The sequence below is a fragment of the Lathyrus oleraceus genome, chromosome 5 (genome assembly GCF_024323335.1).
Source record: "Lathyrus oleraceus cultivar Zhongwan6 chromosome 5, CAAS_Psat_ZW6_1.0, whole genome shotgun sequence".
Classification (NCBI taxonomy): domain Eukaryota; kingdom Viridiplantae; phylum Streptophyta; class Magnoliopsida; order Fabales; family Fabaceae; genus Lathyrus; species Lathyrus oleraceus.
Genome location: NC_066583.1, coordinates 640937976 through 640961492, shown reverse-complemented (window position 1 = coordinate 640961492; position 23517 = coordinate 640937976). Strand labels below are relative to the sequence as shown.

At 34.2% G+C, this 23517-nt stretch overlaps 2 protein-coding genes across 2 annotated transcripts; one reads left to right on the top strand and one right to left on the bottom strand.

The window, feature by feature from the left end:
- Nucleotides 1-17872: 17872 nt before the first annotated feature.
- Nucleotides 17873-19930, top strand: LOC127087537 (root phototropism protein 3). The gene is made up of 2 exons (XM_051028427.1): nt 17873-18664; nt 19198-19930. The coding sequence occupies exons 1-2, from the start codon at nt 17918-17920 to the stop codon at nt 19738-19740; spliced, it is 1290 nt and encodes a 429-aa protein (XP_050884384.1). The 5' UTR covers nt 17873-17917; the 3' UTR covers nt 19741-19930.
- LOC127087536 (uncharacterized) lies at nt 19844-23141 on the bottom strand. Its single transcript, XM_051028426.1, has 7 exons — nt 22815-23141; nt 22571-22686; nt 22365-22483; nt 21974-22136; nt 21655-21878; nt 21233-21560; nt 19844-21125 (listed from the first exon to the last, which is right to left on the bottom strand). Exons 1-7 carry the CDS (start codon nt 22977-22979, stop codon nt 20171-20173), a joined length of 2070 nt encoding a protein of 689 aa, XP_050884383.1. The 5' UTR covers nt 22980-23141; the 3' UTR covers nt 19844-20170.
- Between the last annotated feature and the right edge of the window lie 376 nt (nt 23142-23517).

Genomic DNA, 23517 nt, shown 5'->3' with positions numbered 1-23517 from the left:
TATTACTCAACCCAATTTGATTACAACAATCCTATATTGGACCTTATCAATCTAATCTAAATGACACTCGAGAAAAATGATTATGTGTAATTGTTGAATATTTGAAGAGAAAAGGTTGAAGATGATGAGAAAATTCTTTGTATGTTCTTGATTTCAATGTTGAGAAATGATGCATGAATACATATTTATATGTATGTGTGTGTAGAAAAATAATATACAAAATAAACTTTCTAGCAAAAATTACAAGTTTTATAAAATAGAACATAATGTATTGACTCCAAACAAGTATGAGTCAATACATAAGCCTATGAGTCGATACATATACTCTAGGAGTCGATAAAATTAAGTCAAAGTCATTGGCTTGCCAAAACCTTCAGTTGGAGTCGACTCCAAACACGGATGAGTCGACTCATACGCATTATGTATCGACCCACCACTCCTATGTATCAATATATTGAAGGCAAAACGTTTATTTTTAAAAATATTTAAGTATGTATTGATAAATAGACTCGATTTATCGACTCATAGACTTGTTTTTTATTAAAAAAATCAATTCCTTCAGTATATATCGACCCATTGACTTGATGTATCAACCCATAGACTTGTTTTTCATAAAAAAATAATCATAATTTTGACTTGTAATGGCCTATCTAACCTGATTTTAAGTGTCATATAATGACAATGCACATCTAGACATAGACAATAAAATCCAATGTACGCAAATACTAAATGTCATAGTTTTGACATCATTCGAAATATTTCTTAAGAGGATATTGCACTCACAAAATTCGGCGTTGGAATTAGGGGTGATAATAGATTGGGCCGAGTTAGACTTTGTCAAACTTAGACCTGCTCTGCTAAAAATATCAAACTTTAAGTCTGGTATGTCATAAATTTATTTTTAGACTTAAATCTAACATTTTCGAATGCCTGATTGATTTGCTAGCATCCTTAAAAGTCTATTGTATTTAAAAATATGTAAATAAGCAATTTAATTAATATTCAAATAGATTAAAAAATTAAAAGATCAATGAAACTAAAATTTGTTTGCATTGACTTGTCTGAACTTACCTAAAAACATACGTTTTGTGAAATTATTCGTTTAGAAAAACTTATAAAAATAATTTATGATAATATTTATAATATATCTTCAACCTATTTTTTTGAAGTTCTTCAAGATCACTAAATTATATTTTTATATTTTAACTAAAATTATAATATTTAATATAATTATAATAATAATAAAATTATTCATGTTTATTTAAGTAGATTGATTTGATATCATTAAAAGACTTTCATAAAACATAGTTTTTTAATTAAATAGACCAATAAAAAAATTTAAATTTCTTGACAAAAACATTAAATTTTTTAGTTAAAAAAACATTGGTCACCTAGACCTGTGTAGCTTGGACTCAAGTTTCTTAATGTAACCTAGACTTTGGTCACCTAGACCTGTGTAGCTTGGACTCAATGTAACCTAACAATAAATAACAATCGAAGTGGATCCGTTATAGTTAGAGTTTTTGTTTGAAAAGGAACAAACGAAAAAAAGGGGTTCACGAGATTATGTGTGACATGTTTGGGATGCAAAACATAAATAAAGTTTGTCATTCACATGCAAGGTAGGAGAACCATCATCTCTAGGTTTCCATTCCTTCACCTCCTTCCACTTTCCACCATTATATGCTAAGTGTCAAGTATCAACATAACTTCAATTAAACCTATGCAAACAATTAAAGAAAAACCAAAAGAGTATAATATATTGGATTCCTTCATATGGTGTTCACCTCTTGTTAACAAAAACAATAACAAATCCTTCACGCAATACACAAAATATTTAGAGAAAACAAATGAGTCTCTTTCAAGTTATGTTTCTTTTTTCAATGATGTATCTAAGGATGTGAGCAATATAGGGGGTCCTATTTCTTTGTCAACACCTTTTTTTCTTGATTCTCTCTCACTAGCAATTTTCAATTAAGCTTATCATATAGGTGTATTTGTAATGAACCAAATCATGGTTCTACTATGTGTTTTTCACATACCAACAAAACAAATCTTTATTACGGTCATTTATGTGATGGAAACTGCTGACCAAATCATGTTTTTAATATATTTTTATTCTATCACATTTTTTATTATTTATCTTTTAAAATAAACATGAATATATTTTTATTCTATCACATTTTTTTATTTATTCATCTTTTAAAATAAACATGTAAAATTATTATTCCAAATAATCATTATATATCTTCTCTCTCTAACAATTTTTAGTGATATTAAAAAATTGTAATATAAATCATATTAATTAAAATCAAAGGAGAGATTGAACTAAAATATATGAAATAGATAAGATTTAATGTTAAAATGATTGATCAAGGTTTAATTGAGATTCAACTGATAAAACTTATATTAATATAATATAACGTATGCTATTAGCATATTTTTAAAATATTTTCACATTTTTATAAAATTAATCATTATCTTTTATACTTTATCATAGTAAATTTGTGTGAATTGATATTATATTTGTAAGAAAATAAAAGCTAATATTTGTTCTCTTACATATTTGTTTACTTTTAGAAAGAGAACTACTCCCTACAAAAAAAAAATAGTTGCCACAAAAAATATATGAGCCCATTTGCATGTTTAAAGTTCAGACAATCAAAAAGAGGAAACATGTCTTCATAATTTTAGGCATTTGTTTTTTTCACTATCCAAATTATATCCACATAATAATCGATATAATGGATTGGATTTAGAACCATTTTTTATAACCAATTTCATAACAAGTTTTTAAACAATTAATTTGATTGTTCAAAATTTATAGAACACTCCATTAACAAATTGTTAAGGTGAAAATAAATTAGTTAAAAATTAGTTGATTAAACTTATTCTATTTAAAAGTTTAACGATAAAACAAATCAAATTTTATAGAAGTTATAGAGACACGTTCGTTCCCAATTAAAAAAAATATTTTAATTATATATATTTTTTTAAAATTGATTTGTATAAAAAATATTTATAAAAAGTAGAAAATTATGAAATTCAATTGGTATAAATTAAAAAATAATTTTGATTTAGTAATCTAGATATTTATTGTTAGAAATTAATTATTATCAGTATAATTTTTTTTATATTATTTGCATTATTTTATAGATGGTTAAAATAAACGTCAAATTTCTCATAACATGCAACATTTATAAATAATTGACTGGATAAAATCTTTTTATACCATCTGTACATTTCAATTAAATTTTTATTGTTAAAAATTTAACATAATAAAAATTATATTTAAAAATGATTTTTTATTAAATCATTACTAAAAGCTGGAACAAGTTTGTAAAATTAATTAATTTTTTTTTATCAAATCTTATTTAAATTAATTTTTTACTTGAAATCTCTTTTAATTTTTTTTATCACAAATAAGTAATTGACCCTAAATCATCTACAGGACGAAGTTGTTGCATCATCCAAATTAAATTTTAAAATGATTTTTTAATTAACTTTGTCTATTACCGACGATAAAAAAAAGCAATGAAACATCTATTAATAATTTATTTTAAATGTAATTATAAAGGTCATGTTTTATTGGAAGTTATTGACCGCAAATTGCAATTTAAAATCAATTTACATCAAAGTTGTGATGTTAAAATGAAATGAGCCAGTAAAAATTTGGTTATGGATAACTTTTTTAAACCGGTTATAAAACCAAATTAAAATTTAAAATTTTAAATGGATGCAATAATAACCACATATTATATATTCTGATTTTTTTCAATATGGTTTGGATATGGTTATGGATTGGTTTCTTAAAACTGGATATTTTGCATAACCCTAATTATCAGTCACCTTTATAAACCTAAAAATGTCTTTTACATTTTAGGAGATTCAAATTTGAACTTTCCTATTTAGAATAAAATAATTTTATTGGAGAGACAATCTCATTCTCCTTAAAACTAATTCAGATATTAATTTTCAAATAAACTAGGATGAGTCCGGATAATAATATCCAACCTTAATTCAATTTTTTTTTTTTACATATTTTAGTAAACATGATATTCAAAGTATACATAATTTGATTAAATCATATATTAAGTCAAAATGGCGGTAAGGATGTCACCACACTACATCATTTGTTATAAAAAAATTAAACATCATTGTTCCCAAAATACAAATTATTAAAATGTTTAGATGAAAATATAAAAAAAAGTCAACTATTAGGTATATATTTGACCCTTGGTTCCTCCCATGTCTCCTATACTACAAAACATTTTGTGCCTTAACTATCATGCCTTGTACTGTGTCTGTTTTAGAAGTGCCTTCCTGAAACTTTCATCTCTTTATGCCTACTCTCCCAATGGCCATAATACGTTGACAAATCGACAACACATCAATGACATGGTTCACCCTAGTCTGCTCATCTTCTAATATCTATGTATGAGCTTACCTATGTGGATCTCCCTCTGTATCTAATGTCATGTAAGGATGTGACACTCTATAAAATCATTGGATGTAAACGTATACCACATTCCATGGCTGAGGAGCTGGCACATGACATACATCCGCAGGAACCAAATGATCATAAAACGCCTCAAGTATAGCATCAACATCTCTACGGGTGATAGTGGGAGGAGTAGACACGGTAGAGGCTCTAGGAATACTCTTCATATACATGAATTGATGCATGACTTGCTCAGGTAAATGTGAATACATCAGTTGTGACCTATAAGTCAGCCAGTCGATGTATAAGGCTACCATATTCAACATGCTTGTTTGATAGTGATCAACATATGGCATGAAGCAAATGTCATCTTCCGCAATGCAATCAAGATTGAAGTTTTGGTATCAGATATGAGATGTCGAAGGTAATGTCACGACACTAATATTTGAATAATAGATGAAATATAACCAGAATAAAAATCATTAAACAATTGAAAAACGACACAGGCAATTGTTAACCCAGTTCGGTGCAAACACACCTACGTTTGGGGGCTACCAAGCCAGGAAGGAAATCCACTAAACAGAATTAGTTCAAAGGCTCTCAGTAAACAACTTCAAGTTACAGTCTTTTCACCTAATCTCTACCCGTGTGACTTCTATCTAAGAACTCTTAGATATGAGACCCTACCCCCCCCCCCCCCCCCCCCCCCCCCCCCCTCAATCACATCAGTGATACTAGAACAAATACCACAAAGAAAGAAGACACACTTCAAGGACACACACTTGATCTTGCTTAAAAGCTTCAATCAAGTAAGCAAATACACTCATACTTCAAAGCTTAGAGTGGACAAATTACAACTCAAAACTCAGTCAAATTCACACATCAACCAGATGAATGAATGGCTCACAATTCACAAACGTACATTAGGCTAAAACCCTAATACTCACTCACTTCAACGTTCGTATTTTCTATACAATCACACGGGGTTCACATGGTATTTAAATAGAAGCTTTCTGAATGGGCATAGGCAACGTGAAACCCTAATTTTATTTAACGTGTATTCCCTAGGAATTAGTAACAAATCATTCCTCTTTGGGAAATAGAATATTTTGGCTTTAAATAGAATTACTCCTTGAATAACGCATGCAATCACCACACATAAGCACACAAAGACTTGCATGAAAAGCGCAACAACAAGATACATAACATTCAGACTGAATGTTCTGTATGCACATGTCGTAACATCGGGTCTGACATCTTGAATAAATCCTGCACAACCATATCAAACAACCTGCAGAAAGTTGATATCACATGTCAAGACAACAAGCGTGACTTCTTGTGATAACACTTAAATTTTGCCAAAATTGATGCCAATACATAGAACCAACAAACTCCCCCTTTGGCAAATTTTGGCTAAAACAAACAACAGATCACACGTTCACAAGAAATCAATCAAAGTATCAGTTCAGCAGCAGAAGTAAACATACACACATTACTAGCAAAAATAACAACTAGTAAACACACAAGCGCTTGTACTCTCCCTCAAGTCCATGCAACATCCCAGAACACAGCAACTCCCCCTTAAGCTAGTCCACAACAAGCAACAACCACACTGCTTCACACACACAGACCCCAGAGACTTCTCCCCATGTGCCAAACAAACAAACACCATAATGCTCCCCCTGTATCAGACAAACAGAGCAACAATAATAATGACAACTACATCTACAACTACTTTTCCCCCTTTTTAGCCAAAAGAGACCAAAGAGACAAAATAAATGTCTATCTAGTCATTAACCAAAATACCATAAGTTAAAGAGTTACAACACCAAGTTCATACACAGCTGAAGGAATGCTGAGAAATAAACCACAAACAAACAAAGAAATCCACCAAATCAACAAAAGGCCAAGAAAATCATTAAATCAAGGGAGACCAGAGTCAACAGAGCTACTTAGTAGAGCTTGAGTTTGCAGCCTCTTCAGCATCACCAGAACTAGAATTGCCACTGGAATCATCATTGTTTGCAGACCTCTCACTAGGGGTGTGGGCTTCAGCTTCTTCTTCATGGCTTACATTAGCATGTTCAATATTTTCACCCTCAGCCTGCTCCAAGCTTGCAATCAAGGCTTCCAACGATTGTTTTCTAGTTGTGGCTACCCTTATCCCTTCACCTAGCTCTTTGCACGTCTCCTTAAGCTCAACAATTGCTCCAACTTTTAAGGTTGGCCTCTTCATGGCAGATGTCAGGACAATATCCTTAACATGACTTCCTTCAAATAGTTTGTAGTGCACAGACAGAGCAGGTTTTCTTCTACTAGGTAAGTCATTAGAGCACAGAATACCAGGATGTTGATTCAAGATAATTCCACAGATCATAGAGGGAAAAGCAATTGGCAGCTTAGCTGCATTAGTAGTTGCATGATTGATGATTTGTTCAAACATAAATCTACCATAGTCAAATTTCACTTTTGTTCCAACAGCAAAAATAAACCTCCCAAGAGTATTAGCAATGGTGGAGATATGGTTGGTAGGGACCCAATTAGCAACTCCTGTTTTATGCAGGATATCATACTTGACAGTCAACTTCCCAGCAGGAAGATGCTTTTTAACAGGCCAAACTTTCACCTGCCTAGCTGTAATCTCCCTACAGACCCGATTGTCTGTAACTTCTAGTTCTCCTGCACCCTCATTATCTCTGCCTAAAAAATTATTAATAACAGTAGGAGAAAATGTTATACACTTATCCCTCGCATACACCTTGCAGAACTCCTTGCTGTTCTTATCAGAAATATCCTAAGGAATGTTAACAATAAATTCCTTGACTAAACCTTCGTAGCATTGAGAGAACTCAGCAACAGTCTTCAACAACCCAACAACTTTTATCAGGTCCATGACCTCCTTGACATCAACATCATCTTTTCCCAACTCCCTTTCCACAGCTACCCTTCTCTGAATCACAAATTTCCAATTAGCAGCTTCATCCTCAAGATGGAAAGAGATGTTATCCAAATGAACAACAGGAACTTTAACAGGAGACTTCCTAACAGTAGTTTTGTTTGCAGTCAAGATGTCAGGGACATCTTCCTCAACATCCTCTTCAGGCTCAGAATCATCTCTGACCTTTCTCTTCTTTACTTCAACCTTGCTCTATGGTTTGGAGGGACCAATACCAGCAGTCTTCTTGGCTTTTCTAGCTGACATAAGTTCAGCCACAAATTTTCCTTTGCGAGTCTTCATGCTCTTAGCCACACTTGGCTTCATGTGATGAATCAAGATTTCCTCTTGATCATCAGAGCTACCATCCTCTAGATCAATCACAACATTTGCATCATCATGCTTCTTAGAGTGGGAAGCATTAGCAGTGTGAGAAGCCACATATTTCCCTTTTTTAGACATGGTCTGCCTTAGAGAGCGCAACCCTTCAGCAGCCAAGTCCTTGTCAGAACTGGAAGAATCGTCATCCTTACCACTATGTTCTTCAACCTCAGGAGAGGGGTACATTTGAGAAAGGGGAGTAGAAACTCCCTTCACAGGGTGGCCTTCATTAAGAATTTTAGTGACTAGGTCTCTTATAACACGATCAATATAGTTTTTCTAAGTACCAAGTCAAATATTCACATCTTCCACCTTGAATAACTTTTGTTATGGACTTCAAATGGAAAAAGTTCATTCGTAAAAGTTTTATCTCTTTAAGACATCTTCAATTTGGTCACATATTTGACCTCATTGAGGAAAATCACTTGTTCAATGGTAGTGACCCAAAATGACCTATAATGTTTCCTCTTTGCACATGTATTTTCAAGTTGAATTTGAACTTCCTACACACATAAAAGTTGAAGTAGACATCTTGAATTTTATCATGGAATTTTAATGGCTTTTATCTCATAAAAAATTAGCAAGTTATGGTCTTGGGAAGTTGACCTCCTAACTAGGGTTCAGACAAAATGACCTATAATCTTTCACCATAAAAAATGACAATCCAAGCAAAACTAGATATTGACTCCAACATGAAAGTTGTTTGGAATGTCATTATGAGTCACTGTTCTCTTGGAATCATTTTCATAAGACAAAAATTATAGGAGATAGGGTCTAGGGAACCGTAGTTTTGACAAGTTGACTTTCTCTGGTCAACCACCATGAACCATCTTGCTAGCTTGACATTCTCTTGACTTTTGGGACTCATGGAGGATCATATATGTGTAATATTATGTAATATGGAGTATACCTTGAAATATTTGATCAAATGATGAATAAAATTGTTGAGGAAGTCACACAAGATACCCAGATGAATTAGGGTTTCCAAGGCAAACAAACTTCAAACTCTTGATGAATTCTTGATCAAAATGATATGTGAAGACCATGGGGATCCATATATGATGTCTAGAGTCCATGTAAACCATATCTTGATTGATCTCCTTGCATTTAGGGCATTAACCCTAGATATGAGCTTGATGGAGCATAGGTGAGCACACACACTACCTACAAAAGCAACAAACTATACATTGACATATTTTTTGGTATTTTGGTTAGTAAATAATGAAAAACAAAGTATGATACAATCAAATGTGCTTGGTGATCTCTCCCAATGCAAACCCAATGAATGAGGGGTAAGGAGGATGCCAAGGTGTGATCCCAATGCTAATGCATATGATGAGATAGAATGAGGGATCTTAGGGTCAAATTTGGGGTCTTACACACATGAACTATATGAAAAGAACAAAGTAGATTCACTTGTCATATGATCGGAGACACCTGAATCTACTATCCAAGTATGATTGAGGTTGGCACTAAGAAATGCAGAATTACATTTTGTTACTATAGAGCAAGAAAGGGTTGGAGACTCTAGGAGTTTGTACATCCTTCCTAGTTGCTTCGTAGTGAGTGGAAACTGAGACAGAGGGGGTTGATGCCCTTGATCAGAATTACTAGCCTGAAATGCACGGCCATTTTTCTTCTCCCAGTTAGGAGGTTTTCCTTTGAGCTTCCAACAAGTTTCATGTGTATGCCATTCGCGCTTGCAGTGATCACACTAAGGAACTTTGTTTGAACTTCTTCCCTCGTCAAAGTTACTAGTAGACAGAGTTAAGCCTTCAGATTCAGAGCTTCGTGGTGTCCTGCCCATCATAATTCCTTTTCGTGCCTCCTCCCTTCTTATTTCTGCAAAAGTTTCACGAAGAGTTGGCAATGGTACATTTCCTAAAACTCTAACTCTTACATCATCAAGGTCTTTATTAATCCCAGTGAGAAACATGAATACACGATCATTTTCTTGCCTCTTGAGAAAAAAACAATGTCTTTTGTACATCTCTAATTGTCATCATAATAGAGATCTAACTCTTGCCATATCGTCAACATGTCATTGTAATAAGTAGTTACACTCCTGTCACCTTGTTTCGCATGCCATAAGTTTGATTTTAAACCAAAAATTTGAGAGGAGTTTTGAATATCAGACTATGTTTCCTTAACAGGTTCCCACACATTCTTTGCGGAAGGTAAAAACCTGTAAGGCTTACCTATTCCAGTTTCCATAGAGCTTACCAGCCATGCAATAATCAAGGAGTTTTCTGACTTCCATTGTTTGTAACGAGGGTCTCCTGTTGTCGGTTCAGCTACTGCTCTTGTTAAGAAACCAAGTTTCCCTTTGTTATCCAATACAAACCGAACGGTTTAAGCCTATTCATTATAGTCATTCCCATTCATTTTAGGGATATTGACCTTGAGGGAGTATGAGGAACCCTTTTGATCATTACCGCATATGTTGGAATAACTGTCACCAAAAACAATGTTGTTCATGTTTCCATTGTTGTCATCATTACTGCCATTGTTTATAGCCACCGGCGGTTCCTCTCGTATGCCGTTTTCGCGGTCGGTGCCCGACTCAGGTTGCGGTTGTTCGCCATGGTTGGATCGGTGTAGGCGTGTGATGGGGAAGGTTACCTGTTATTGTTATTCACCATAGGAGGCTAAATGGGTATGTGAATCGGGTCAGGTAAGAAAGTGGAAAGCTTTACAGTAACCCCTAACCCAATGCTCTTGATACCATATTGGAAAAAATAGGTAAACGCTGTTATAATTTATTCTCCAGTCTTATGATGGTTTATATAGTGAAGATACAATTATTATAATTGATTTTCTATTTAATGGAGAATAAAGAAAAATAAAGGTAGTATTAAGGCAATAATAAAACCAGAAATAATATATTTTTCAACAGATTTCAAATGAGCTTTCAACGCTATTAACCATATCTAGAAATATCTCAATGTCTTTGAATCAAGCTTCTCAAAGACTCTCTTGTGCGAACTCTTCAACGACTATTTTCTTTATCTCTATATAAGGAGCTAGAGACTTGAAGAAAATAATGAACCATTGACATTAAAAAGAGTAGTTACTCTCTCAAATAAAAAGCACAAGTTTAACTTAGAATTTCTTAACACTTGTATATTCTAGAAATTATTAAGTCTTAAAGAGTCTTTCTGTGTTGTATTTTGTCTACACCTATGATTGTATATCAAGTGTAGTTTTTCACAATCTCTTAACTATAAATTAGAGTTTAAGAAGTCTCTTGCTAAGTGCTTGAGCATTTAAAGTCTCTTGCTTCTGTGCTTGAGCATTATAAGTCTCTTACATTTGTCTTTAAGCATTGGAAGTCTCTTGCTTGTGTGATTGAGCATAGAAGTCTCTTACATGTGTATTTGAGAAGTAGAGTCTCTTGCTTTGTGCTTGAGCAATTGTAATCAGTTTTGATTATAGTGAAATCCCTTGGAAAGGGTAAGGGGATTGAATTACTCTCGATTTATGGAAGGAACTAGGATAATTGCTTATGTCTTCCTTGGTTTCCTTTCTACCCCTTATCTTCTTTAATTTATTGTTAAACATTTAACTTTGATTCAGATTCTAGACCTTATGTTCAGAATATGTTAAGAGTTTTTTATAAAATAAAAAGAAATCTAACACAATTCAACCCATTTTTTTTATGTTTTTATGACCTTCACATAGCAAATCCTTAGAGTAATCTTCCGCACATGCTCAGCCGGAGAGATATGTAAAGAGTTGGGGGTTCATGTTTGAAAATGGTTTAGATAAAATATTAGTAAAGGAGTAACACAGGTATTATGAAATATTAGTAACATTAAAGGTGAAAAAATAGCATTGTAATTAAATAGTTTTTTCTCGCAAACTATTCAGTCTTCCACATACAAATTTCACCTAACTTGGAGTAGAGGTAAACCAAACAAGATATGAGTATGGTGTGGTGAGGGGCGGGTACAGATTCCAATCTCTGGATTTTAAAATCCAAATTTTATAGACATTATTGAAATTTCCTTGTAACGGATGAGCAACACATAGGGTGGAAAAAACAATCCCCTAATTTTAAGTCATTTCCACAGTAAAAAAACCTTAATCCTCTCACCCATTTTACAACGCCTCCACCCCATTCTAATAGAGCATTTCTCCTTCCTTCATTCTTCCTATTTTCACTAAACAAAAAATCTTTCATCTTTTAGTTTATATACATAAAAAAATTAATTTAAACAAATTTCTTTTTCAAATCATGAAGAAAAATATTTTCTTCTCTTCTTCTAAAATACTTTCAAAGATGGAAATAAATTCATTGAGCAAACCTTTTTTTATGAGGTTAACGCGAATTATTTTTAATAAAAAATAAAAAAATGGCTCAACCTCTTAAAACCATTTGAGCCGTTGAGTTTTTTATTGGTTTTCTATCATTTTTCCAATTGGTACACCAGTTATGTGTTTGAACGATTTTTAGAGTTATTTGAACCAGACTCATGTCCAATTTCCAATTGAATCGGTTGAATCAGTCATCCCATTCCAGTTTTGATAACTTTGAATATAATAATATGGATAATTTATATAGGATTATTACTTGTTGTGTATAAATGTTGTTATATTATGCGTCAGTATTGTTGGTGCACAAGGTGAAAAAGATAAAGATGGAAGAAGAGAGAAAATTGAAATAAAAGGCTTTCATTACTCTTTCAAAACAGTTACAGCAAATGGTTACACACACCCACTGTATACACAATTGTTGGCAGCTACACTTATTTATATACACAACACGTAAAAATGCTAACCTACACTAGCTAAGTTAAGCTTAACAAAGTTAATACTACTACTGAATATGAATTCCTTCTAACACCATCCCTTAATTCATATTCAGTTAATCAAAACTAACAAAATCAATTTCATCCCTCAAGTAGAGAAATTGATCAGTCTTGATCGCTTTCTTTAGAACATTTGTCAGTTGCTTCTGGGTGCTACAGTGCATAACTTTTAGCACTCCATTCTGAACATGACTTCTTAGAAAGTGATATTTAGTCTTAATATGCTTGCTTCTCCCATATAACATTGGGTTCTTGGCAATATTAATTTCAGAGTTGTTATCAATTATCAGCTTCAGAGGCTTGTTTACCTTGATCTTCAGATCCTGCAGTAAATTCAGAAGCCAAACAGCTTGACATGCAGCCACAACACCTACAATGTATTCAACTTCACAGGTTGACAAAGCAACAACTGGTTGCTTCTTGGAACACGAAGAAATAGGACCTCCCAGATACTTAAACAAATATCGAGAAGTACTTCTTTTGTCAACTTTGTCTCCACACCAATCAGAGCTGAGTAACACATCATCTTTAAATTAGCCTTTTCTCCAGAAGGGAACCAAACTTCATACTTCAGAGTCCCCTTAATATTCCTAAGAATCCTAACAATAACTTGGTAATAAGACCACTTCGGTTTACTCATGAACCTACTAACCATTCCAACTGCATAGCAAATATTAGGTCTGGTATTACACAAACACCTCAGAGAGCCAACTAACTTCTTGAAAGTTGTAGCATCTACATCATCACCCTCAAGATTACAATCCATTTTGTGATTTGTTTCTGAAGGTGTGATCGCATCCTTACAATTCAGCAGCTCAAATCTCTTTAGAAGTTCAAGTTCATACTTCATCTGATGCAAAATGATACCCTTCTCAGAGTACAGAATCTCCATCCCTAAAAAATATGTCATATTTCCTAGATCAATTATCTCAAACTCATTCATCAACACCTTCTTGAACTTAGCTATCTCATGTTCACAAATTCCTATTAGCAATATGTCATCAACATACAGACATACTATAATCATATTTCCTTCAGAAGTGTGCTGAACATACACATCATACTCTATCTCACACTTTCTGAATCCTTGAAGCTTGAAAAATGAATCAATTTCCAGATTCCAAGCTCTAGGAGCTTGTTTCAGTCCATACAAAACTTTATGTAACCTGTACACCATCCCTTCTTGATTATTTTTCATAAATCCAGAAGGTTGTGACACATATACCTCTTCTTTCAATGGACCATTCAGAAATGTAGATTTCACATCCATATGCATCAGAGGCCAATTCCTATTAGCAACTATCGCAATCACCCGTCTGATTATCCCATGTCCTGCTACAGCAGAAAACACCTCAAAGTAGTCTAACCCAGGTTTCTGTAGAAAACCTCTTGCCACTAACCTTGCTTTATGTTTGCCAATTGATCCATTTGGATTCAATTTTACCTTGAAAACACATATGAAGTTAATGGCTTTCTTGTCCTTTGGAAGCTCATTCAACTTCTAAGTCTTGTTTCTTTCTATAGCCTCAAGTTTTTCTTTCATGGCCTTTAGCCATACTTTCTTCTTGAGCTCTTCTTCAACACTAATTGGTTCAAAGTCTGCCAACATTGCACACTGAATGACTTCTCCCTCAGAGACTATTTCAGTATCTTGCAACATGTCAAACTCTACAAACCTTCTTAGAAAGTTTCTGATTCCTTCTGGACTCTAAACTTGTTCAGAATATTCTTCGAACATTGGAACAATATCATATGCTGGAACCCTAGAAGTACCACCTTCATAGGCATGACCACCTTCAGAGTCTGGAATATTCTCAGAGTCTGGATCTTCACCAGAGTCTAAATCACCATTAGAATCAAGATCAGAATCAAATTCAGCTTCAAATTCAGACTCGCCTTTAGAGTCATTATCAGAGTCTGAATCATCTTCTAAGTCACCTTTAGAATCATCTTCTGATTATGACTCATCTTCAGAACCTTCATATTCTAAAGTATCTTCAGAAGTTAACTCAGATGTTAACAACGCACTAGAGTTGGATTGATGTTTCTTCCAATCCCATGCTTTTGATTCTTTCATAATGACATATTTGTTGAATTCAACCTTATTATTGATAGGAAAATAGAGCTTATAAGTACCTGTACTATGGTACCCTACAAGCAACATAAATTTGCTTATGTCATCCAACTTCCTTCTCTTAGCATTTGTAACATGTTTGTAACAAACAAAACCAAACACCTTCAGATGGATCACACTTTGCTTATCTTTAGTCCATGTTTCTAAAGGAACAATTTCCTTCAGCATTTTTGGTTGGACACCTATTGAGAACATATAATACAGTGGCAACTGATTCTCCCCACAAGATGTGAGGTAGCTTCTTCTCCTTCAGCATGCTCCTTATCATATCAAGCAAAGTTCAGTTTCTTCTTTCAGCAAGACCATTGTGTTGAGAAGTGTATAGATAAGTCACCTCATGCTCAATTCCATTCTCCTCACGGAACTTTATGAACTCTATAGAGTTATACTCACCTCCACCATCAGTTCTGAGAACTTTCAGCTTCTGACCACTCTGATTCTCAGCCTTGATTTTGAATTTCTTAAATTTAGCAAACACCTAGTGTTTGAAATTTATAAGGGATACCCACGTCATCCTTGTGAACTCATTAACAAATGACACAAAGTATTTATTCCCTCCTAGTGAAGGTACTGAAAATGGTCCACATACATCAGAATGCACCACACCCAGAGCATGTTTTGCTCTTTGAGGCATTTCAGATGCAAATGGCAGTCTTGGTTGCTTCCCTCTCATGCATACATTGCATGACTTCTCTGGCTTTTTAACTGTAGGACTTCCATGTACCAAATTCTTTGAATCCAGATGCCCTATGCTTCTGAAGTTCATATGACCAAATCTTTTGTGCCATAACTCACTTTACTTCATAACACTTGTTGCACTAAGGCATTCAGAGTCTGCAGTTTTAACATTCACTTTGAATATTCTATTCCTCCCCTATTCTGACTTCATAGTCAACTTTTGATTACAGACATACAACTTCAAAAGATTGTCCTTCGTGGTAACTGAAAATCCTTTCTCAATTAATTGACCTACACTCATCAGATTTCTCTTCAGGCCAGGAACAAACCACACATTCTGAATCAATGATGTTTTACCATTATTCCAAACTACTCTGACATTTCTCATACCTTTAACATTTTGGTATTTATCATAAACACATATGATCTTTGTCCTCTTTCAAGAGTCCAAATCAACCAGCCGTTTCTTATTTTCAGTAAGATGATTTGAGCAACCAGTGTCCATATACCACCAGTCTTCCAAATACGCATCATCAGATTCAGAAGCCATTAATAGCATACATTCATCATCAGAATTTCCTCTAGCTACATTTTCTTCTTCTTACTTTCTTTCCTTGTTTGACCAATAATCAACAGCGAAGTGGTCAAACTTCTTACAACAGTAGAATTAAACTTTCATCTTGTCATACTTCTCTTTCCCCTTTTGAGCACTCTTCTTCCTTTCAGAAGTTGAGGTTTCTGACTTCTGAACACCATTAGATTTCTTCATGGCTTCTGACCAAAACTACTTCTGATATTTCTTACCAGAAGCTACTTTCAGAGCCTGTTGCTCTACCTCTATTTCAGAGTTTCTTTCAGTCAGACGCAACTCTTGTGCCTCTAGATTGCTTTGCAGCTCTTCAATTTTCACAGTGCTAAGATCCTTAGAATATTCAATTTCTACAACAATGTAATCAAATTGAGGAGTAAGAGATTTAAGTACCTTCCCAATGATCCTTTCTGCAGAGAGATTTTCTCCACACGACTTCATCTCATTTGTGATCTGAATCACTCTAGAGATATAGTCAGGTACCTTCTCATTATTCTTCATGTTAAGATTCTCATACTGCTTACGTAGAGACTGAAGCTTCACCTTCTTCAATGATGCATCACCTCCGTAGCATCGTACCAGTGTGTCCCACGCAGCCTTCGTTGTTGTCGAATCAACAATTTTTTCAAACACGTCTGCATCCACACTGATGGATGTAGAATAATGCCTTATGATCCTTCTTCCTCAGATCGCACTGAGTCCTTTGTGCATCCATTGCATTTTTCGGAAGTGCAACTGGAATATAACCTTCGCTTACGAGATCAAAAACATCTTAAGCGCCAAACAACACACGCATCTTAATCATCCACTGATTCCAATTCTTGCCATCGAACACTGGAAGCTTAATACTCATATGTTTTTTACCGTTTCCGTTCATCTTCAACCTTGTACAATTCACTCAGATCTCACTAAACACTAGTGTTTTTCAATCCCGCAGAATCAAGAAATATGATTCTGTTACGATTCCCTATCAAAAAACTTAACACGGAATCAAGAAACGAAATCAATTACACAACGACTCACCGTTCACTCGTGTTTCCCTGTAGGTCTAAACTAGACTCTGATACCAATTATTGGTGCACAAGATGAAGAAGATGAAGATGGAAGAAAAGAGAGAAGAGAGAGAATTGAAATAACAAACTTCCACTACTCTTCCAAAATGATTACAACAAAACGATTACAATAAGTTGTTACGCACACCTAGTGTACGTACAACTATTAACATCTATACTTGTTTATATACATAACAATAATGTAATGTCATGTAGGTAAAATGTTAACCTACACTAAATAGATTAAACTTAATAAAACTACTACTACTGAATATGAATTACTTCTAACAAGTATAAGTTATACAAAAAATATAAAAATAAATATTGAACATTTTATAAATTAAGATTCATATATTTAATGTCAAAGTTTTGTTTAAGATATGACGTCCAACCCAGTGTGATTATTCAAAACTCACCATGTTCAACCAATAAATACATTCAATATTATTTTTTTATATTCCAATAGTAATATTAATAAGAGATACATTTTTAAAAAAATTAATAAATATATTTATAAAAAAAAACTTATATTTAAAGGCAAAATAATGTTTCAAAAGGATATTAGAGAACATTAATGTAGGTATAAATCATCCAATCTTGAGTTAGACAATCCATATTTCTATTTTCTGTTTCAAGTCCATTTTGCAAAGTTAATATGAATCATCTGATTAATATCATATGGTTGAGATTGCGCGAATGTGTGGTTAATCTGACCATACAAAATCTAGATTTGATCCTTAGCTGTTGTGTTTTTCACACTACATTTTGTCCTATAGTTAAAAATGAAAAAGAACAAACCTATCATATTCATACACCATATGAAAACATTATATAAACAAGATTATATTATATAGTATAGTTCATAATTTCCCCTGCATTATACTACACTCACCAAAATGAAGAAACAATGCTGCAAAGAATCTGAAACACATCAAAACCAACAACTATCATTGGAATATTGTTGCTGGTTTGAAGATGCATGCATCCTTGACATGGATTACTTTGTTAAAACTCTTTCAAACATCAAACAGAAAGGCGTTCGCGCCGATTTAATCGGCTCAATCATCACTCACTATGCTTCCAAATGGCTCCCTGATCTCGTAACTTCAAATGCAAATGCAAATGCGAATTCAAATGCAAATGCTAATGCTAGTTCACCCGAAAGTGCGACAACATCATGGATGAAGAAAAAATTCTTTGTTGAAACCTTAATCAGTGTTCTTCCACCAGACAAAGATTCAATCCCATGCAACTTCCTTCTTCGTTTACTCAGAACGGCGAACATGGTTTCTGTCGAGGCTACTTATCGAGCCGAGCTTGAGAATCGAGTTTCATGGCAGTTAGATCAAGCTTCATTGAAGGAACTCATGATACCTTCTTTTAGTCATACATGTGGAACCCTTTTGGATGTTGAGCTTGTTATTAGGTTGGTGAAGAGGTTCTTGAATTTGGATCATGATGGTTCGAAAACCGGTGCTGCTTCTTTGGTTAAGGTTGCTAAGTTGGTTGATTGTTACCTTGCTGAGGTTGGTTTGGATTCTAATCTGAGTTTGTCTCAATTTGTTTCACTTGCTGCTGCTCTTCCTAGTCATGCAAGAGCAACTGATGATGGCTTGTATAGAGCCATTGATACTTATCTTAAAGTATGTTTTCTTTCTCATCTTTTTAATTAGTTTCATTTTAATTCACTTGATTAGTAAAGTTAATTACTTTTGGAAGAAAGAAGTGTCTATGATATGTGTATGTAGGATTCACATGCAATTGTTTCACAGCAAAAGTCCAAAACTAGATAAGACATGAATCATAAAGCTAGTTGTAAATTGTAATCTAACATTTCTCTACTTTTGGCTTTTCTCTTGTCCATATCTAACATAGATGTCAAAGCTTGGCTTTTCCTTTATTATAGATATGTTTAATTATTAGTTGTTGCCAAAAAGTACATTAATTTCCTTCTAAATTCGAGTAACATACTGTTTATCAGTAGGTCGTCGATGGTCATTTGATTAAGATCGGATGGTGTATTACAGATTTAAATCTAAAATACCGAGTTTAAAATCTTGACCGTCTCCGTCTGGTATTGAATGTATGAAATTCTAACTGCATGCAATTCAAATCCATTTAGTCGGTCCGTATTTAATCTGATGTGAGACGGTCAACTTATTTATTTTTGTTACAGGCACATCCAAGCGTGTCGAAGCAAGAAAGGAAGGGACTGTGTAGATTGATTGATAGCAGGAAACTTACACCAGAAGCTTCGCTTCATGCGGCACAAAACGAACGGTTACCTGTGAGAGCTGTTATTCAGGTACTTTTCACCGAACAAACGAAACTCAACCGCCACATTGATTGGAGTGCTTCTTTCAGTAGCTTGAGGAGTCCGAGTGGATATCACAGTGTGTTGGAGACACCAGAACGGTGTCTTTCGAAGCGCGAAATGAATGCGCAGCAAATGGAGATAAAGAAATTGAAGGAAGATGTTTACAGGCTGCAAAGTCAGTGCAATGCTATGCAAGCACAGATGGATAAGATGGCTGAGAAGAAGAAAGGTTTCTTCAAATGGAAGAAACTTGGTTTTAGAAAAAGCAACGGAGAGACAGGGAACGTTGAACATGAAACTCAGACGGAATTTGGATTCGGAACGCAAACACCTATGGACATGAAAACTAGTAATGTCCTCAAAGGTAGGACTCCTCAAAACTGGAGAAAATCACTTTCGTGAAATAGAGGCTTTCATGTGGATAACAGATTAAAAAAATAAGCTGTTATACTATAAGTTCTTTTATTGGAGTTAAGACTTCGGATATAATGTAAGATCGAGACTATTCTGTTCTGCACTGAAATAACCAAGATCATTTTTCGGCTTGTAATTCTTATATAAGGAATGATTGAATAAGAAAAGTATTACAGTAGATATGCTAGAATAATCAAATTTCTAGCCGAAAAAATTATGTTCTTATTCGGAAACTAGACGACGAAACAGAAACCTAGTTATTGCAGCCAAAACAACAAGCTGTTATCACTTATTCGATAACTAAAAAATCTTATACACACAAATCAAACAATAGAATCAAGCCTATAGTATTTTTGCACACTCAAAATGTAATAAAGAGGTCAAGAAACATTAAAAAGCACTAGTCCGCCTCGAACATTTATAGTTTCACTGCTTTCTTGATACTCTTGATGGATGACTTCATCCCTTGAAACAAAGATGGAGATGACGGGATTCGTCTCAAGACCTTTGCACTCTCTGATCTAACAAGTCGTTTTTCCAATTTTTGTTGTTCTTCTTTCCAATTTTTTCCAATTTTTGTTTTATCAAAACCATCATTTGTTTCCTCTATTTCATCACCTTCCTTCTTCTTTTCTTGAAGGACTTGCAGCTCATTCTTTACGGTTCTCAACTCCTTTTGTGGAAACTTTTGGTTCAATTGTTCGATTATATCTTCAGTCTTACCAAAAGCACTTTCATTTATTTCTTCTTCTTGTGCTTCCATTCCTTCTCCCTGACCATTCTCCAAAAGTAACTGAAGCCATTTTTCAACATTCCCTTTACCTCGTTGGTTCCTCATTTCATCATCTTCCTCAACTTTTTTCTCATGAAAGCCGCGGAAAGAAACACCAGGAGTTCTCTTTTCTTCACTGATTTCTAGCTTCTGAAGTCTCTGCTCAATTAACTTTTCTTCGTCCAAAGCCACAAACGATTTGGTATGCTCTTCTAGCTTCTGTTCCGACTCATCATTTTTAGCTGCGATTTTCATCTCCTCTTCGTTCGCAGATAGGCCAGCTTCAGACGCTCTTTGTTCTTCCTCCAACAAAACTCTGAGCTCTTTGTGGAAAGGTGTTCGTGGCCTAACTCCAGGCAAATAAAAAACAGTTTTATTGTTCTCCCTCTCTTCTTCGAAAGCGGAGTCATCCATTCTGAACCTCTTTCTTCCTTGCTCGAATTCAGGTCTAAGCTGTTTCTCTATGTCATCTTTTTGTTTATACTTCTTATAAAACTCTTTCTCAGCATTATCACACATTGATCTTTGTGCTTCAAGTCTAGCCGTTAGTGCATTACTTGCAGCCGTGTTCAATCTTACCTGTTCCTTATAAATTACACTCCTGCACCAAAACAATATAATCGTTCAATCATTAAAGGTGTTCGACTTTAATCTTAACTACTTATAAAGAAAAGTAATAATCAATTCACGTTTGGTTAGTGAACTTACTGGTGCATGGTGTCTCTAATCATCTTCTCTAGCATGGTTCTGTAAGAAGATTGAGCTTCTGCAAGCCGTCTGCATTTTTCTGCTTTCCTTTTCCGTTTTATAAGCGCCAATTCGAGGTCTTGAATAACAAGCTTTTCTTCTTCATTCTTGAGTTTCATTTCGTTCACTTCATTATCTAACTTCTGCATTTCCACCTGCATTTTTGAAGCTGCTTCTTTTTGCTTTAAAGAATCTCTAGCCATGACAATTGCTTGGTACGGGTTTCTAACAAAATTTGGATCTTCATTTTCCTTTGAAGGCACATTGTCTTTTGATTTTCTCGCAGCCACTGAAAAAGACATAAACATCAAAAATCTAATTCTCTATCTTCAAAATCAAAATTAGAATGATTAATCATATTAGGAGCAATGAACGACACTAACCTAGTGTAGAAGACATAGGTCTCGTCTTCTTATTGTGATCAAGTTGTCTTAAAGCTAAGGCATCATAAGGATCCCTTCGCGATTCGACTATAGCCGCAGGAGCTAGTCCTACTTCTTCGCTCAAACCAATGAAGTGTTGTGGAAAAGAATGTGAATCCACTATTTGTGTATCATTCAACTCATGATTTTCTCCTTCAGAGAACAGAAATGAAAAGCCTCTATGCCTGTCATTCACAAAGCATAAATATCATCATCACATAACCCTCCAAAGTAACGCAAATTTAGAAAAAGTATAAGTAGAGAGAATCAGAAAACATACCTAAAGTCTGATTTTGAAGAAGCAAAAATGGACAAAAACTGATTGACAGATATCCCCAATTGGAAATCCCACCATGGCACTAAGAATTCAAGTTTATTTTTCTTCCTTCGGAAAACTTGTCTCTGAACTATCCTTAGATTGCTTAGAACAGTTAAGCCTCCCCCTACACAATTGGCATCCCAAAAGAAGCAAAATCACACCAAAACCTAATTTGTTTATAGCTCAATTAAGCTAATTTCAAGATATTAATCTATAGATATTCATGGAAGAGCTAAACAAGATAACCTTTTGAACTAATTTCAAGATTTTCATTCATACTTTTCCTTTCATGAATTCAACACATTCTAATTCTAGGAAATTAAAAAGAATGTGAAAGAAAGAGTTTAATTACTCGAACAAGGAAACCAATGATCAATATCCCAAGCAAGAGGAGAAGCTGAATCGGCATGATAATACAAGACATTTCCATAAGCATCAATTCGAATCACCGCCGGATCAAAACCAGCATTCCTAGTATTTCAACCAAAATTAACATTAATCAACACACACAAACACATAAACAACACATAAGAATTGAAAATTTTCAAGATTTGTTACCCAAGATGACTGAGCTGGTTCCACAAGATACTGACAAAGATTCTAGGTTTGGTTGTTGGTTTAGCCTTTGGGTCAATAATTGGAAACATCTCATCTAAAAAACTTGATCTTTCAACCTGAGTGAAACATTAACATTAACAAATGTTACAAATCCAACCCAGTTAAGGAAACCAATGACCCATAAAAGTTTTTACCTCAAAGTTTCAATTTTTATGACGAAAACAAAGAAAGAACAAATGGGTACCTCGTCATCATGCAAAGCATAAGGGAGAAAATTGAAGGGAGGACCATGGCTATAAGGTGTGAAACCACGATCACGACAGAGTTTCGCATAGGCTTTGGGGTATCCAAGGTTGTCGTTGACTACCATTTCCTCAGAGGTGAAAGTGAAACCATAATCTTGTGCCATTGTTGTTGGATTTCAAGAGTTGTGTTGTTCCTTATTATGAGTGAACGGGGAGAGCGTGTGTTTTGTTGAAGAAGAAACCAACGGTCGAATTGGAAGTTACTATTTAAAACCGAAAAATAATGATTAATTCGAAATTGGAAAGTGATTCTATGTTTTACTAAGGTAACGGTTACATGGGATGGAGTAATAAAAGAGGTTGTTGTGGATTTTATTTTAGGACCAAGTGTCCTTGAATTTGAGAAGTTTCACTAAGAAACAAAAACAAGTGGGATTTGGTTCTGATTGTGGTGGGATTAGTTGTTAGTAGTATCAAAATTTTGAAATTAGAAAGTTGTGATAATGATTGGATATGAAATTAATTTGGTTTGAACAATAATAATTTGGGCCACTACCCAAAAAGACCATTTTATGTCTATGTAAAGTTTCAAAAAGAGTAGTGTTTTCCATCATTAATAAGGAGGATTTTTTAATACAACACACATGTAAAAATATTAAAATATTTTTTAATTTTTGGATATACATCTCCGAATGCATTTCA